The 16,353-nt window shown below is 35.2% G+C and overlaps 3 protein-coding genes across 5 annotated transcripts; 2 read left to right on the plus strand and 1 right to left on the minus strand.

The window, feature by feature from the left end:
- Nucleotides 1-11: 11 nt before the first annotated feature.
- LOC126379810 (beta-parvin) lies at nt 12-2,870 on the minus strand. 2 transcript variants are annotated; one of them, XM_050028724.1, is made up of 8 exons: nt 2,755-2,870; nt 2,506-2,634; nt 1,555-1,644; nt 1,197-1,468; nt 936-1,126; nt 743-857; nt 427-670; nt 12-283 (listed from the first exon to the last, which is right to left on the minus strand). In XM_050028724.1, exons 2-8 carry the CDS (start codon nt 2,621-2,623, stop codon nt 207-209), a joined length of 1,107 nt encoding a protein of 368 aa, XP_049884681.1. In that variant the 5' UTR covers nt 2,624-2,634; nt 2,755-2,870; the 3' UTR covers nt 12-206. The 2 variants fall into 2 exon arrangements, with proteins under 2 accessions (XP_049884681.1, XP_049884680.1); XM_050028723.1 differs by lacking the exon at nt 2,755-2,870 and having other exon boundaries at nt 2,506-2,744.
- Nucleotides 2,871-3,461: 591 nt separating this feature from the next.
- On the plus strand, nt 3,462-7,664 carry LOC126379818 (LITAF domain-containing protein). Of its 2 annotated transcripts, XM_050028739.1 has the most exons (4): nt 3,462-3,632; nt 3,810-3,959; nt 4,407-4,560; nt 6,141-7,664. In XM_050028739.1, exons 2-4 carry the CDS (start codon nt 3,818-3,820, stop codon nt 6,244-6,246), a joined length of 402 nt encoding a protein of 133 aa, XP_049884696.1. In that variant the 5' UTR covers nt 3,462-3,632; nt 3,810-3,817; the 3' UTR covers nt 6,247-7,664. The 2 variants fall into 2 exon arrangements, with proteins under 2 accessions (XP_049884696.1, XP_049884697.1); XM_050028740.1 differs by lacking the exon at nt 3,462-3,632 and having other exon boundaries at nt 3,714-3,959.
- A 2,430-nt stretch (nt 7,665-10,094) lies between these two features.
- LOC126379800 (ATPase family AAA domain-containing protein 3A homolog) lies at nt 10,095-16,138 on the plus strand. Its single transcript, XM_050028695.1, has 10 exons — nt 10,095-10,410; nt 12,238-12,392; nt 12,719-12,831; nt 13,165-13,371; nt 13,487-13,644; nt 13,879-14,138; nt 14,221-14,344; nt 14,432-14,723; nt 14,854-15,052; nt 15,535-16,138. The coding sequence occupies exons 1-10, from the start codon at nt 10,218-10,220 to the stop codon at nt 15,718-15,720; spliced, it is 1,887 nt and encodes a 628-aa protein (XP_049884652.1). The 5' UTR covers nt 10,095-10,217; the 3' UTR covers nt 15,721-16,138.
- The last annotated feature ends 215 nt before the right edge of the window (nt 16,139-16,353 follow it).

Below are 16,353 nucleotides of genomic sequence, written 5' to 3' on the forward strand. Positions count from 1 at the left end.
AAAACATGAACTCGTTAGTAATTAGGTTTATTAATGTAAATATATTTTCTAATTAAACCTAAAGGCACCATCATACATTAGTATTCATTTTCAGGTTAATACACTTATAAAATAATTTGTTACAAAAAATATTTTAATTTTGTCAATTAGTGAACACCATTTGTGTGAGTACTGCTGTTTACTACTTAATTGTAGAGGCAAGGGCATTAAGCGATATTTTTGTATTTAGTAAACAAGTTGTAGAGAACCCGAAGAGTAGATTTGAGGTCGAGATTCACAATATCTGAAAATAACCAAAAAGAAAACAATTATTAAATACGAATATTACATTCATGCAGAATATAACACTTATACATATACATATAGGTATAATATATATATAAATAGCACCCACTTATTTAGTAGTTATGAGGAAAACAAAATTACCTTCAGGCCGTGCTTTAGGTTTAGCAAGCCCAACATCTTGCATCAACTCAAATGCAAAAGACACATTGTGGACTTTCTGGTCGAAATCTTGTGGAGTAAGGTGAAAATCATAGAGTGGGACAAAAAATCCTTCCAGCAGACCCATTAGAAGGCACAGATACACTCCATCATGGAATTGAGTGTCCAAATCCATAACTTCAAGATTTACTTTGCTCAAATGCTTGTTAACAAATGTGATGAGTGACTGAAATGTAACAAGTATACTGTTAATACCATAATTATCATCACATCAGTCATCCTGTTATTATAAAATTACCTTTTTAACAACTTGTAGCTTATCAGGGACATGATCAAACAATGCATCAAAAGCATCTCTTTCACATTTCATGCCAAGATCATCATAGGTAGTTGTAATATCTTCTATGAATGTTCTGAAACAATATTTAAAAATTATAATTTAATTTTATCACTCTATTTCGCACCTTAATTTGAGATGAAATATACAATACCGGTGAGATAGTTGATTAGGAGCATCTTTCTTCACAACAACCACGTTTACACTGACATTTTCAGGTAGACGAATAGGGGCACGGAAATGTCTAGCCAATGCTACCAGCAAATGCAGGATGGAAACAACATTCTTTGAATGTACAGAATCAACACTCCACTTCTGTACATGTTTCGGTGACCCATAGAGCACCTAAAAAATGAAAGGATTGGTAAATCTGGCAGATTTAGTATTTCACAATTCCATACTGATAATGTCTTACCCTGTTGACAGCTCTAAGTACAACAGCCAATTTTTGTCTCTGGCCTTCTTCAGACTGTGTCACTTCTGGGACATCTAATTTAGTCTCTGTCAGTTTTTCCAATAGCTTCTGTAGCACTTGACCATCATAGAGATCTTCACTTATATCTTTTACAATTATTCTTTGCATGGCCAGTTCATCATTAATCCAGTCAATAAGAACTTGGATGAGCTCTCTCACCCTAGGATCTTCTAAAGACCTCGGTTCAATTATGGCTCTTTCCTCATTATCAACTAAAACAGTGGTTTAATAATAAAACTTCCAATATAAGTGTGATTTAAGTCATACATAAAATATAATATATTATATAATAACTTACGCAAACTGTATTCCTCAGGTGGAATCTCTGGAGCTGTTGGACTGCCAGGTGAGTCTATGGCATGTTTGCCTTCAGCTTGAACCTCTTGTACTATAAAATGATACAAAGTTTCATAAATTGATTGATTGTAATTTCTTCTGCTTAAACATTTAAAATAAATTGCACTATTCATTGTCAGTGAAACCTGGATAACTGAGACTTCATGGGAACAGCAATTTTGTCATGTTTTATAACATTCTTTCTTTCGTCATAAATACAAATTAATAACACTATCTTGTTAACAAAAAATTAAATAATTAACAAAGAAAGTTTATCTTACTCAGAGGTATTCCAGTTACCCAGTATCTCACATATCCTAACTATCTACTTACAGAGGGTCCCAATAATAGGGGAGGAAACAGTGGTGATTTCAGTTATGGTGGTTTAATTATTAAATAAGTTTAATTTTTTATGAAAATGACACTCTTACTTATTGGTTTATTAAAAGGAGGTATGTGCCCAGCAATGAAACATAATAGGGTGTTTATATTATTATATATAACAATTATAAAAAAATAATTATCAGGGTAACTAACATCTAAGACAGTAAATCCCTGGTAAAGAGGGTTTCTAATGTCCCACTAACAGAGGTAATTCGGTGCAAAAGTATCAGGACATTAGCAGGAATCCCAGCTAAAGAAATTTCCCACTTATTCAAGTTTCACTGTAATATAAATATTCATGACATCATACCAACGATGTCACAGGAAAGTTGGCATAGATAGGTTGATACAATCACCGTGCGCTAAGTTTACAAACGATACTCGCTAGGCCAAAGAAGAACTGTTACTTGTAAATGCAATGGCTAAATAGGTCAATGGGAAGTTAAGCAATAGTTCATGGCAGTTCTTGCTAGTTACACCCACTCAACTTAAACAAATGTTCAAAAATATGCATTTTAAACACTCTCACCTTCCTTTATCCGCTTCTTACGCCCTATAGTCCCAATTTTATCCCAAAAAGACTCTTCTTTGTCTTCCTTTTTAGGTAAAACGGGAGTACGAGGAGATTTCGGGCGTGGTGAGGACATTTCGATGACGACTAAAGGAAAACAATACAGAGAATGAGTCAAGATGGATATAAATGTGTACAAACGCTTCACTATATAAAAAAATAAAGGAAAAACATAATATTATTTAGTTTGTAACACATCTGATTTACCTTTATTTATAACTTTTCGATGATGATTAATAATCCATAGACACTTTTTTTAAGTTCATCCATAGTATGGAACAAGCTAAGGTCATCAGACTATACTGCCGAGTTTTGAGTGTATCCTGCAAGTATCCTGTCTTCGAGTAAAAAATACAATAGAATAAAATTCCAGCGTTTCTTTCTCTTCTTTGTAAATCAAATAGAATAATGTTGACAAAGGAGCATAGCAATTCGATCGAGCTAATATTTTTTTATCTTTGTCAGCAAGCGAACGGATCTCAGAACGGAACGGAGTTAAAAAAGAAAATGTCAAAAGTCAAAACTGTTTTACGAAGGAGGGAGAGGGCTTTTTGGCGGGAGGCGGGAACGGGACAGTTGCTTTCTTCATTGAATAATCTAAATAATTAATACGAAGTGGTGTTTTGTGGTTAATGATCGCATTAAGTTAGTCGGAAGACATTCGCGAGTGTTATTATATTGGAGTATTCAATAAACAAAGTGTATCTGCCTATTTTCGCTTCGTGCTGGGAAGCCGCTTCATAACTCAAAAGTTTATGCGGACTTTTGAGTTAATTCGTTTGGGGTTCGGAGTAGGAGTCTACTCCGAGGGTGGGGGCTTAGGTTTCATCATCATCACCTTTCATCATTTCATTAATCATCAAGAAAAAAAATACGTCAGACATGGCTGTATGGGCATAGTTCCCTTTGCCTTACCCTTCGGGGAAAACCAAAACAAAAAAAAAAAAAAAAAAGAAGGAGGGAGAGGACAACAAGTGGATTATTATTAAAGTTGAATTAACTTGTTGCGTTAGGGAGGCAAAAAAGAGTCCACTTTTTAAAATTATTTATATAACTCTTTAGTCGTTGCAAGCTTTATTCGTTAGGTAATACTTTTGCATGTGAAGCACGTTACCTTACACTAGTACCATCTGCGTTATACCTATTGGTTGGTGGAATCACGCCTAAAAATAGCTTCAAGATTACATTGCATCACACTGACATACATGCAAATACACAGCAGGTTGTGCGACAATCTTGTTTACTAGATTTTTATGTTTTAGATATAACAATGGAGAAAAGTGGGAATCCTCCTCCTTATGCATGGAACAATGGGCACACACTGCAGCCGCCCCCGGCTGCGCCTCCCAGCTACTCTCAAGCAGTGGGAGGGGTTGGTCCCTCCAGCCCCTACACACCACAATATCCACCTTGTAAGTTTCTATTCAATATTTTCTCATTTTATGCCAGACCCTTTAATTTTCATTCATGTAATGAATGACATACCTATGGTAATGACCTTGTAACAGTTACAAATTTACATAAAAAGCTTATGGTAACTACATTTTATAAATAGTTAAGTGTATAATATAAAATCAACATAATTTCAAATGAGTAGAAAGATGATTTGGGTTTCTTTTTACTATTTGAGAGCTTGATGTCCTTGATATGAAGGTCTTTATTTTTTAGTTGCATGTTTGTATCTCTTAAGACTATTTAACATAAGTAATTCATTTGATACTTACCTACTCAAATAGAAGGAAATCAACATCATGTCTGTATCCCTGAAGCTTACCATATTGATAATTCCTTTTTATATTAGACATAGAAAATAATTTCAGTTGCAACCAATTTACTAAACTTTGAAAATATTGTTACAGCGGCAGGCCCACCAATTGTGACAACTGTGGTGCCAGTTGGTCCACATCCAACCCACATGATTTGTCCTAGCTGTCATGCTGAAATTGACACCGAAACGCAGACGAAACCAGGAATGATTGCATATATTGCTGGATCTATCATATGCCTGTTAGGGTGAGTTCAGTAAGAGAAAGACCGTTACTGAGTGTATTTAAAATTGCAATAATAATTTTGGTGGGTTTTACTGGCAATAATACAATGTTTATTATACATGAGACAATAGGTACTCAGTTTTTCTTTTTTTGTGTTATACATATTTTTTTAGTGGGGTCTTCTCCATGTTGATGAGCATGCATAGCTATTTATACACTATCCTTTCGTCCGCTTTTTGAGTTTTCTATTTCATTAATTACGAGATTCACTCCATTGTTCTGAAATTATATTTATAAACAGGCTATGGAAGACCACACAAGGATTTAAATCATTTAAATGGAAATAGGTAGGACACACAATCAGGAATAAAAATACAAATTAGCAAATCAATAATGAACAAGGAAGATCTGACAAAAGATTGGTTGGTGAAATAAAAGTAGTAGCGGATGGCACGTGAATCGAGGACAGACAGGATCGAGGAAAAAATTTAAAATTAAATATAAAAAATATTTGCAAAAATACCAGAAATAAAGACTGAAATATCTCGGGCCTATGGAGTCCCGGACATTTGGAAGGCATGTGTTGAGAGCGCGTACGGTAAAAAAATATCACGAAAGCAAAAACATTTTTGAACTGATTTATTGCAACCAAAAGAACACTGACATTGACATTTTAAAAACAACAGAACGTATAAGTATGACAATATATATAAAAAACAAAACTAAGGACAACCAAAGAGTCCATCGTTAACAGCATGCGTGGGGCCGAAGCTAACATGCAAAGGCCCTTTAAGACAATTAAATCTGAATGTTATTTTTTTTATTATTTAATAGATCATAGTTTTGATAACTCACAGAAAATACAACTAATATAAATTAAAATAAACAATAAATTGAACTGGCCATATTTGTCATCATTTATATGAATAATACATTCAAGGCAATATAAAATTATAATGAAAAATGAATCAGACAAAATAGAAGCTGGTGTTTGGTATAAGTGTGTTGCTTCATCAAAAGCCACAAGGTGAGCAATATACCTATCAAGGCATGTTGCTCTGAACTTCTTATTTGAAACATTTTGTTGGTACAATGTGACTCAACAACAAACTATTCAAAGTAATATAACATGTAATAGACATCAATTTAATCAATAAAATCATTGAATGCCACAGCAGCTTTTATAGTAGACATATAGTCAGATTTTTTTACACTTATTTGGCAACAAAAAGTTTCTGTGCAAAATTAAAGAAAAGATTCTTTGCTAAATAAATGTATGTGTATTATTATTATGTAGTTTATGTAGTCAAAAGTGTATTTATTTTTATACGTACAAGTATTCCCATGCTGCACTATCCTGCTATATTACATAATATTCAATATCTCCTATACTTAAAGGTTGCCTGGAAGAGATTGCTACTTAGCAATAAGGCCGCCTATTGTACTCATTCTATTTCTCTTTCGTTTTGTATTTTGTTTTTTCCTGTTTGTGCAATAAAGTATTTGTTATGTAAATAAAAACTGACCAATTTTTTTGACAGTGACTGTTTTTAATATGAGCAAATTTATTTTGGTATAATAAATAATTATGTTTGCTTGCAGAGGTTTCCTCGGATGCTGTCTTATCCCCTGCTGTATAGGAAGCTGCATGGATGTACACCATGCGTGTCCCAACTGCTCAGCAGACCTTGGACGTTACCGTCGATAAATAGTAAATATAAACTTTCTTGTGATGGTGCACACACACTCGAGTTATAAATCTTATAAACAATTTATGACAAGTACCCAGATGGACAGATGTCATTGTATGATGAAGAAAAATAATATCCATAAACCCTTTAGAGGATATCCTTTAGAGATTATTGTTTTATTAATTTTCGTTGATTGTTATATAACAAAATAAGGAATTGGGCATTTCTTATAAAATTTGTAACTCTAGTGCTGGAGTATCAATAAACACTAATTCGAGCTTAGTATTTATGGAATAAATATGCTTCCATAAAGATCTGAAATTTATCACAACCTCCACATTCACATTAATTATTATTATTTATAAGTGACTATTTATGTAACAAAATTAATTTAATAGAAATTTACAATTTTATATTGTAATTTTGAAAAAATATTATAGATACTTGATACTTTTTTAATTTTAATACTTAAGATCTGATATCACAAGATTACATAATTGTAAGATTATAGTTTTTATATGTTTTTAGTACCTCAAGTGAACTTTGCTATAATAAGGTTATTGCCATATTTATTTGATGAATGCAGACATACGTTTGAATGGCCTAGTAATTTACAATAGAAAGTTTTAATAGGTCAATTGTGACAGTGTAAAATCGTCCTTACTCAATTACATAAATGTGGTTATTTTAAACTTGTTGCTATTTTCATGCCAAAATGTAATACAATGGATTATTTAAAGTAGACGATGGTAGAGATTTCAATTAAACACATTTTAAATATTTGATGTAGTGTACTTCTGTATGTACTATTTACGTAGTCGTAAGAGCATCTAATAATTGGCGGCTTATAAGTGTTGTGTTATAAACATATAACTGTAAATAGTAAATATCTAATTATTAACATTTATTAACAGACAAATGACGAAACGAAACGAAGCGACACATACTGTTACCGTCTGTCTATTCTGACTGTGTTTTTGTATTCAATAATTCAACCACAGCTTTGCAAAGGGTAGTATTAGATTGTTTATTTATTAACAAATAAATTCAAGCTTTATAATAAAATACCACAATTGCTTTAGCCGTTCCATATAGCATTTAGCCATTGAGGCACATTGTAACTCAATTAAAGTACTGCCCTAGCAGTTTTCTTCCCTAAAAGTTTATAACTATTTTATACCATATTATAAATCTTAAAATCCATAATATATTGACGATAAATGATCTAATTCTAAGACTGCCTAACTTAGTGGAAAAGCGATATTTTAGTTTACTGTAAACTAAATGTTCTAAAGAACTTAACCCAGTAATGTCCAGCTTACCTAGCACACCCACCACAGCACCTGGTATACTTACTTATTCTTTCAGAAAGTATTATATTCATATTTGTCTGATTTATTTAATAACTATTTTAAATATATGTATAACAAACTTATGTCGCATTTTATTTAATAATCTTTTAAATTGTCCTTTTACATTATGGTTAATAGCCTCTATGTATAGTCTACAACTTGCATATGAAATTGCAGCAAGTGGTTGCGGTGGGGTTAGGGCATTACATGCATTAGGGCTAATTCTCATTATGGCAACCGACTCGCAAATGGACTACTTCTCATTAGGGCTACTTCTCACTTGGGCTACTTCTCATTAGGGCTACTTCTCATTAGGGCTACTTCTCATTAGGGCTACTTCTCATTAGGGCTACTTCTCATTAGGGCTACTTCTCATTAGGGCTACTTCTCATTAGGGCTACTTCTCATTAGGGCTACTTCTCATTAGGGCTACTTCTCATTAGGGCTACTTCTCATTAGGGCTACTTCTCATTAGGGCTACTTCTCATTAGGGCTACTTCTCATTAGGGCTACTTCTCATTAGGGCTACTTCTCATTAGGGCTACTTCTCATTAGGGCTACTTCTCATTAGGGCTACTTCTCATTAGGGCTACTTCTCATTAGGGCTACTTCTCATTAGGGCTACTTCTCATTAGGGCTACTTCTCATTAGGGCTACTTCTCATTAGGGCTACTTCTCATTAGGGCTACTTCTCATTAGGGCTACTTCTCATTAGGGCTACTTCTCATTAGGGCTACTTCTCATTAGGGCTACTTCTCATTAGGGCTACTTCTCATTAGGGCTACTTCTCATTAGGGCTACTTCTCATTAGGGCTACTTCTCATTAGGGCTACTTCTCATTAGGGCTACTTCTCATTAGGGCTACTTCTCATTAGGGCTACTTCTCATTAGGGCTACTTCTCATTAGGGCTACTTCTCATTAGGGCTACTTCTCATTAGGGCTACTTCTCATTAGGGCTACTTCTCATTAGGGCTACTTCTCATTAGGGCTACTTCTCATTAGGGCTACTTCTCATTAGGGCTACTTCTCATTAGGGCTACTTCTCATTAGGGCTACTTCTCATTAGGGCTACTTCTCATTAGGGCTACTTCTCATTAGGGCTACTTCTCATTAGGGCTACTTCTCATTAGGGCTACTTCTCATTAGGGCTACTTCTCATTAGGGCTACTTCTCATTAGGGCTACTTCTCATTAGGGCTACTTCTCATTAGGGCTACTTCTCATTAGGGCTACTTCTCATTAGGGCTACTTCTCATTAGGGCTACTTCTCATTAGGACTACTTCTGAAATTTCGGGAATGTTTATTGAAATAAGTACTGTCTTTAGGTTGTAGGTACCTACAAGAAAACTGTATATGATGAACCGTATGGTAACAGGTAATCAAACTAACGTCCACAATTATTCTTCCCTCAGTCGCTTTAGGTTCGACCTGCTTGGAAAGAGATCCAGCTGAACGCGTTGCATCTAGGTACATATGTATTTTTATTTATGGGGACTTTTGGTGAAAATATCAACTTTTTTATAGTAGATAGATACAGCGACTCAATTTTACTTCTGCGGCTGGGAAAACGTAAACAGCAAGGACATCAACAGAAAGTAATGTTCATGAATGATCTCCAGAGCGCAAGTACCCAACGAACTCAATGCCTCCAACATGACCACATTTGATATGGAACTCATTGCACCGCCGTTAAAACTGTGAGAATCGAAACGACTCTACCTTATTATAACTAGAGTATGCACCATAAATGATCATAATATCTTCCGGATACCTACCTATACACCTACCTCTATCTCTAACACACAACAAAGAATAAATTATGATGTATTATTTTAATTAACACACCAAACGTACAAGACGTTCCACTACCGCTACGTGGGTATAGTAACTCGGACTATTACTTAATCGATGCTACTGGCTCTCTGATCTCCGCAATCAACCGAAGGAGGTACCTATAACTAACACATTCCAGTTGTGGCTGTTGGTTAGCTAACGTAGGCAAGGACCAAGTATTTGGTCTTTGAACGTAGGAAATTATACATATTCTGTTTAGGTTAAACAACCTACTTCACCAAGTTTTCAAACCGTCCGAAAGCTTCCCAACAGTATTTGAAATAATAATTTTATAATCAGAGAAGTTGTAACCGTGGCAACTTAAATAGCGCGGCATAATTACGTAGTATGCCGCGCGGTTTCCGGTTCCGGTGTGGCATACAGTTTTAGCGCCACTGGCAAAGAGCAACGAATGGTGATACTATTTGGAGATAGTCGTAGTAGTAGCGCGGGCTTCTGCGTCACGTTTCGCTCGCCGACGACCAGTGACAACAACAACGTATATCAATGACGCCAACTGTCGCCATAAAATGACTTCTTAATTTCTTACAGCGATATTACATCTTTCAATCATTCGTCAATAATGGTTGCGCATTGCGTGTTTTTTTTGTACTATCGCTTGCGACTGTGTGCATGCAGCACTATGACAAGTTCTAAAAAAGAAAAAATAATAGTTAGTCTATGGTCTGCACGTTCTGTGCTCCTTGGCTCGTGCTGTCGGTAGAAGTTTTGGATTTTTCGTGCAAATTCTACGTTAACTTATTTAGACTTCCTTCTATGAATTAAGTTAACACTTGCAGTCATGTCTTGGTTATTCGGATATAGTACGAAGCCTCCACAGCCGCCTACTGATGAGCCTCCGGCTGAGGGTGGTGCAGGGGCTTCAGCCCCCGTAGCCCTGACTAAAGCGGAGAAGAAGGCCATGGAGGCATACAGGTTCGACTCCAGCGCCTTGGAGCGCGCCGCTCAGGCTGCTAAGGAACTCGAAAGATCTAGTAAGTAGATTCGAATGAGTGTTTATCAGTCACATTTCACAGTATTGCATAATGCGACCGCATAACCTCTACCGCACATCGTGACTTGATCTTTATTGGGTGTAAATGTAGTGGGCAACTGATTTCGATTTTTAACCGAGATTGTTAATTAATACGTAATTTCTTTCATACTTTCCCTTTAGACAACATAGTTTGGTGATAAGCAGTATATGTTTGATTATGGCTATATCTGATACAATACTTACATTATATACCTACCTATCTATAAATATTGTTTTGGATTTAATAGTCTATGATTGAAAAGTTATACTTTATGAGATAGGCCAATAATCCTATACAAAATATTGTAGAAATGGGAGATTTTGTTAATGGTTTCAAAGTTCAGTCTTGCTTTTATTCCTATTAATGTGGGTTTTGACCAAATAAACATAGACCCAGAGCATTATGTTCTTGTATTCTTGATATTTTAGTATAAACATAAATTATTCTATCACCATTTACAGTTAAAAATTACAGCTCAAAAACAACTTATAAAGTCACTAAGACAATAAGTGAGTATAAGCCATGGTTAACTAGCTAAGCGAAGTATTATAATCACTCTGGTATCCGGTATCTCTGGTACTCATCTTTTTTTTATATCAGCTCGCGACACAGAACACTTCAGAACCCCAATACCGACTCCGAAGGCGTGGTCGACCATTTCCCTCATTCTGCGCTTATCGCTATCGACCCACTAGGATCGATTAATTCTTCCTCTCAGACGACGCCCTGAGCCGAGGTTCGTACTGCGCACCCTCAGGCCTGTTATCTTAAATTTTGTACCAGGTTAGAGCCCTCAGTGCTCCTCATTTGTCTGGCCTAGTAGATAATGCCATCTGCGGCAAATCTACAATAAGTCACATCAAAAAAAAAATGTCCAGACTTTTCAAGTTTCATCCAAATCGGTCCACACACAAACAGATAAACAGACAAAAATGTATAGGTCTGCCCTCATTTAAGTCCCACATTTAGCTATGAGGATTTTTTTCTGCATACCACCTGCAGGCCCCCACCGCCGTGCACCAGACTCAATAATATCAGCAGCGTGCACTTACGTTCTTCTATCCCTAGAAGACAAAATTTGTCTATTTTAAATATTTATTTCGAACGAAAGCAATATAATAAATATTTATTTTCACTAGTAAGAATCGACTTGTTTCTAGAAAATATTATAGTATCTATTATTGTATATGTATTTCACTATTTTGGTAATAATGACATGAACATAAAAGATAAAAACAATGTGGTCACTAATTTTTTTGTACAACTAATTAAGATAAACATTTCCATTATACATGATATGTAATAACTCTTATAGTTTATGTAACATATGCCAAAATAGGTCACAGATGGTACTTTTTTCCAATTTACTTGACTCTTGTTGTCTTTGATTACTTGTGGCTCTGCCCACCCCATTTGGGATTACGGGCGTGAGTTTATGTATGTTTATGTATGTACTTGACTCTTAACTATCTTTTGATATGTAAAGTAATGATTTGATTATCATTAAATGCTGTACAATATGAGGCTGGCATAACCACCAAGCTCAAGTTTGAGCAGCTCAAGCTTGGATAAAAAATAGATTAAAAAAATGTTATTATTTGATCAATTCACATATCTTCTTAAATTATAGCCTATGTGTTATTCTGATGTATAAACTAAATTACTGTCAAATTTCATCAAAATCTGTTCACTAGTGCCTAATCTGCTTGAATGATCCACAAACCTACTTACATCTTCACAAATTTTCGCTTTTATAAAATTAAAAATTCTTTGAATTCTGTCTAGGACATGCCAAAGAAGCTTTGGAGCTCAGCAAGCTGCAGGAGGCCACGCGCCAGCAAGAGCAAATGGCTAAAATCAAGGAATATGAAGCTGCCATAGAACATGCCAAAGTAGACCAGAAGAAGGTTGACTATGAAGAGAGGCGTAAGACGCTTCAAGTAAATATGATGGTTTTACCTAACTTTCTTAGATACATATCGCCCATTATCCCTAAATGGGTGGGCAGAACCTTAAATAATCAGAGGACAACTCACACTTTGCCTACAAAGACCTAATATTGATGTGATGGGTGAGCCATCACCCATACATACAGGGAGTTCATCATATTAAAAAGAACACAATGTCTCTGTCGGTAGTAAAAATAGTCACTCATATCAAATCATTGTATTTTTTTCTAAAAAGGATGGATTAAAGACAGCTACAAAAACTTTTCTGCGAATTCAAAACTATTTTATGTAATAAAACAGAATATGTTTGATTTTAGGAAGAAACGAAACAGCACCAAATGCGTGCTCAGTACCAAGATCAATTAGCCAAGAAGAGATATGAAGAACAATTGGTACAACAACAGAGATCTCAAGAAGAAATTTTAAGAAAGTGAGTACATATATTATTAAGTATATGTATTTTCTGATTTGACTCAACATTATAATTTAATATTTATATTGCCGGCCCTCGCGCACGAATTATTTTGAGGAATTCTACCAATAGCCGTATATTATATTACTATATCTACCATAGATAGAATTTGCTGTGTCTATTGGTTGGAGCCATCCATATAATACGAGTCGCGCGCGGCGCGGCGGTTACCGTGCATACTCCGCAAATTTTTATGATGGTTCTACTTAAGATATAAAAAAAATCCAATCCCTTTTATAGTTGAATGTTAGAAACATTTGAACATCATACTTGTAAATTTTTTATACCCAGGCAGGAGGAAAGTGTAGCCAAACAAGAGGCCTTACGTCGAGCAACGATTGAACATGAAATGGAGCTTCGTGAGAAGAATAAACTGAAAGCCATAGAAGCCGAGGCAAGAGCTCGAGCTAAAGCTGACCGTGAGAACCGAGACATTACTATGGAACAAATCAGGCTCAAGGCAGCAGAGAACAGGACTACTATTATAGAGAGTATCAAGTGAGTATTTTTTACTGGGATCCCAACAACAGAAGTTTTTAATTCTTCTGTTTACCAATTATTTTTATTATTGTGTATATTTATTTTCCACACTTAAAAATATCTTCTTCACCAGGACTGCAGGGAGTGTAATTGGCACAGGATTAAATGCTCTTGTGACAGATTGGGATAAGACATTAGCGGCGGCTGGTGGTTTGTCTCTACTTGCTCTTGGCGTTTATACAGCTAAAGGGGCTACATCAGTCACAGCGAGATTCATTGAGGCTCGAATTGGTATGGAGTTTGCATAATACCTTATATTTGAATAATAGAGCCAATTCTCCCAGACACCAACTTAATTTTAATGAATTTCACAGTTTTAAAAGTCTTCTTTGTTTTGCAATCATCGTAAGTGAAGGACAACATACAGACTAAAATAAAATAGATGTGTCCACCACAATCGCCACCAATAATTGCTAAAAATATATTTAATCAGTATTTTATTTACATTATTTGCTTTGTTTTTAGGCAAACCCACTCTTGTTAATGAGACTTCAAGATTTTCTTTACTGGAAGCATTAAAACATCCAATACTCACAGCTTCAAGAGCTATTGCTAGCTTCAAGAAACCTTCCGATGCTCTGTCTGGTGTCGTATTGGCACCAACTTTAGAGAATAGGCTCCGTGACATAGCTATAGCCACTAAGAACACTCGTTTGAACAAAGGCTTTTACAGGAATTTACTTATGTATGGACCACCTGGTACCGGTAAAACATTGTTTTCTAAGGTAAGTTGTCTGGAAATAGTAATTTATGTTGAAAGTTGTATCAATTTGTCAATAAATACTCATTTTGCACTTTTATATACAGAAATTGGCAAAGCATTCGGGTATGGAATACGCTATCTTGACGGGAGGCGATGTGGCACCGATGGGTAAAGATGCTGTTGCTGCTATTCATAAAGTATTTGATTGGGCGAATACGAGCAGAAAAGGTAAGTTGTTCTGTTATTTTATTTTCACATTTACAGAATAGTCATCATTGTTGATTGTGTGTACAATCTTTATTTTTATTGTTGCAGGTGTCTTGCTGTTCATTGACGAAGCAGATGCATTTCTTAGAAAGCGTTCTTCTGAAAGGATCAGCGAAGATTTACGGGCGGCGTTGAATGCCTTCTTGTACCGTACGTCGGACCAGAGTAATCGTATTATGTTGGTTCTCGCATCGAACACGCCTCAACAGTTCGATTCGGCTATCAATGACCGCTTAGACAAAATGATCGAGTTTGGATTGCCAGGTTTTGAAGAACGCGAGCGTTTGATACGTCTGTACTTCGATAAATTTGTGCTTCAACCAGCTTCAGAAGGGAAGAGGTAATTTGCAGATTATGTTTATTATATAATAAAATCAAGTAATTTAAATACAATAGTAAACATACTATTTAAATTTTATAATTATTGTCGTTTGATTAAGATACTGAAAATAATTTTAATATAATTACAGGCGTTTGAATGTGGACCAGTTTGACTATGGTGCTCTGTGTACGAAATTGGCGGAGCGCACAGCCGGCATGTCCGGGCGTGCTCTGTCTAAGCTGGGAGTGGCGTGGCAGGCAGCTGCGTACGCGTCGGATGACGGCCGCCTTACCGAACAGATGTGCATTGAAATCTGCGATGACGCCGTCAAGGATCACCGTCAGAAGGTCACACATCGAATTTTAGTTTTTTTTCACTATATTGATACAATTATGTAAAAAAGATGACCATTTCCAGAAATGGGTGAAAAAATTGATAATTAATAGTATTTCTTTTTTCAGTAATAATGCACATTCTGTGCAAATTTCAATCAGGTATCAAATAAGGTTTAAAAGATACAGCCTTTTAAAGGTTGGACAAATAGACAGACGCAAAAACAGTTAGCACTAATTGGAAGCCATCTTTCTATAGAACCAGAAAAGTATCATTATTTATCTGATCGTAATATTTATTTTCCCGAATCAAGATGTTTCTGATTTTAGATGATGTAAAAAACTACCCCTACAAAAGAAAAAGTCATAAAAATGGCGCCCGTCCATGGTAAATTAGAAGTTAGGAAGCTCCGGCTTTACTAACTCCACTGTTGTAAAATAGGTTACAGATTATAATAATGTCATAAAAATAATATCAATTTTTATTTCCTTTATAGATGGCGTGGTTGTCAGCCGAAGAGAAGTCTCAAAGTATGATGCCTTATCTCCTGAATTTGCCGCCTTTAGATCGCCCTGAAGATGCTGGTAAAGCCAAGGTAACCGAAATTGAGAAAAAGGATGTTACCAAATCAAAGTCATCCCAAAAGAAGTCTGCTGAAAAGCAAGTAGAAACAGAGAAGTGACACCATCTGAACACTTGTGATGAATTAGTTAAACAGACAGATCTACAATACATATTATGTTCTAATAACAACGCAAGAGAAGTGAACTGTGATACAGATAACAAATTCATGTTTGATTTCAAGATTTATAACTCTAACAAATATATTGCATTAACTGATCGACACATGGCAATTTTGCGGCGACTGTCACAAAAGTTAAAGAAGAGAAAAGGAAAACCTCACCAGAACCTGTAATGTTGGCAAATATTGTGCATTTGTTTAATTCAATTTCTCTGCCATTATTGAATGCATTCCTAGACAAATTGTATCATGATATTTGCTAGTATTTGTACCAAGGGTTGTCATGGTTTTATCAGATACCTATTTAGTTTGGCAAATGGCCAGATCCTATAATAAATTCGAAACAACAAAAACTTGTCTTTTTTCTTTTATTGAAAGATTATTGTAACTTTATTATATATTGTTGTTATGCAAATATTCGAAATTTTCTTTAATATTAATATTTTCTTTAGTAACCTAGTTAAAATTACAAACTTTATATTATGTATGTTCATTGAAGTACACATAAACATAGTTACATGTACAAATGACGTGACTGGATTAGATGTGTAAACTTTGTTGTTTATTTTGTTG

The sequence above is a fragment of the Pectinophora gossypiella genome, chromosome Z (genome assembly GCF_024362695.1).
Source record: "Pectinophora gossypiella chromosome Z, ilPecGoss1.1, whole genome shotgun sequence".
In the NCBI taxonomy this organism is placed as follows: domain Eukaryota; kingdom Metazoa; phylum Arthropoda; class Insecta; order Lepidoptera; family Gelechiidae; genus Pectinophora; species Pectinophora gossypiella.

What these genes read in the sequence shown, in the direction of transcription:
- LOC126379810 (XM_050028724.1), bottom strand. Translation starts at nt 2,623, where the DNA reads ATGTCCTCACCACGCCCGAAATCTCCTCGTACTCCCGTTTTACCTAAA. An exon ending in TAAGAAGCGGATAAAGGAAG is followed by an intron (nt 1,645 to 2,505) that starts GTGAGAGTGTTT and finishes ATCATTTTATAG; the next exon opens with TACAAGAGGTTCAAGCTGAA. An exon ending in AGCTACAAGTTGTTAAAAAG is followed by an intron (nt 671 to 742) that starts GTAATTTTATAA and finishes GTTACATTTCAG; the next exon opens with TCACTCATCACATTTGTTAA.
- LOC126379818 (XM_050028739.1), top strand. Translation starts at nt 3,818, where the DNA reads ATGGAGAAAAGTGGGAATCCTCCTCCTTATGCATGGAACAATGGGCAC. An exon ending in CACACCACAATATCCACCTT is followed by an intron (nt 3,960 to 4,406) that starts GTAAGTTTCTAT and finishes ATATTGTTACAG; the next exon opens with CGGCAGGCCCACCAATTGTG. An exon ending in TCTATCATATGCCTGTTAGG is followed by an intron (nt 4,561 to 6,140) that starts GTGAGTTCAGTA and finishes GTTTGCTTGCAG; the next exon opens with AGGTTTCCTCGGATGCTGTC.
- LOC126379800 (XM_050028695.1), top strand. Translation starts at nt 10,218, where the DNA reads ATGTCTTGGTTATTCGGATATAGTACGAAGCCTCCACAGCCGCCTACT. An exon ending in TAAGGAACTCGAAAGATCTA is followed by an intron (nt 10,411 to 12,237) that starts GTAAGTAGATTC and finishes AATTCTGTCTAG; the next exon opens with GACATGCCAAAGAAGCTTTG. An exon ending in CCAGCTTCAGAAGGGAAGAG is followed by an intron (nt 14,724 to 14,853) that starts GTAATTTGCAGA and finishes ATATAATTACAG; the next exon opens with GCGTTTGAATGTGGACCAGT.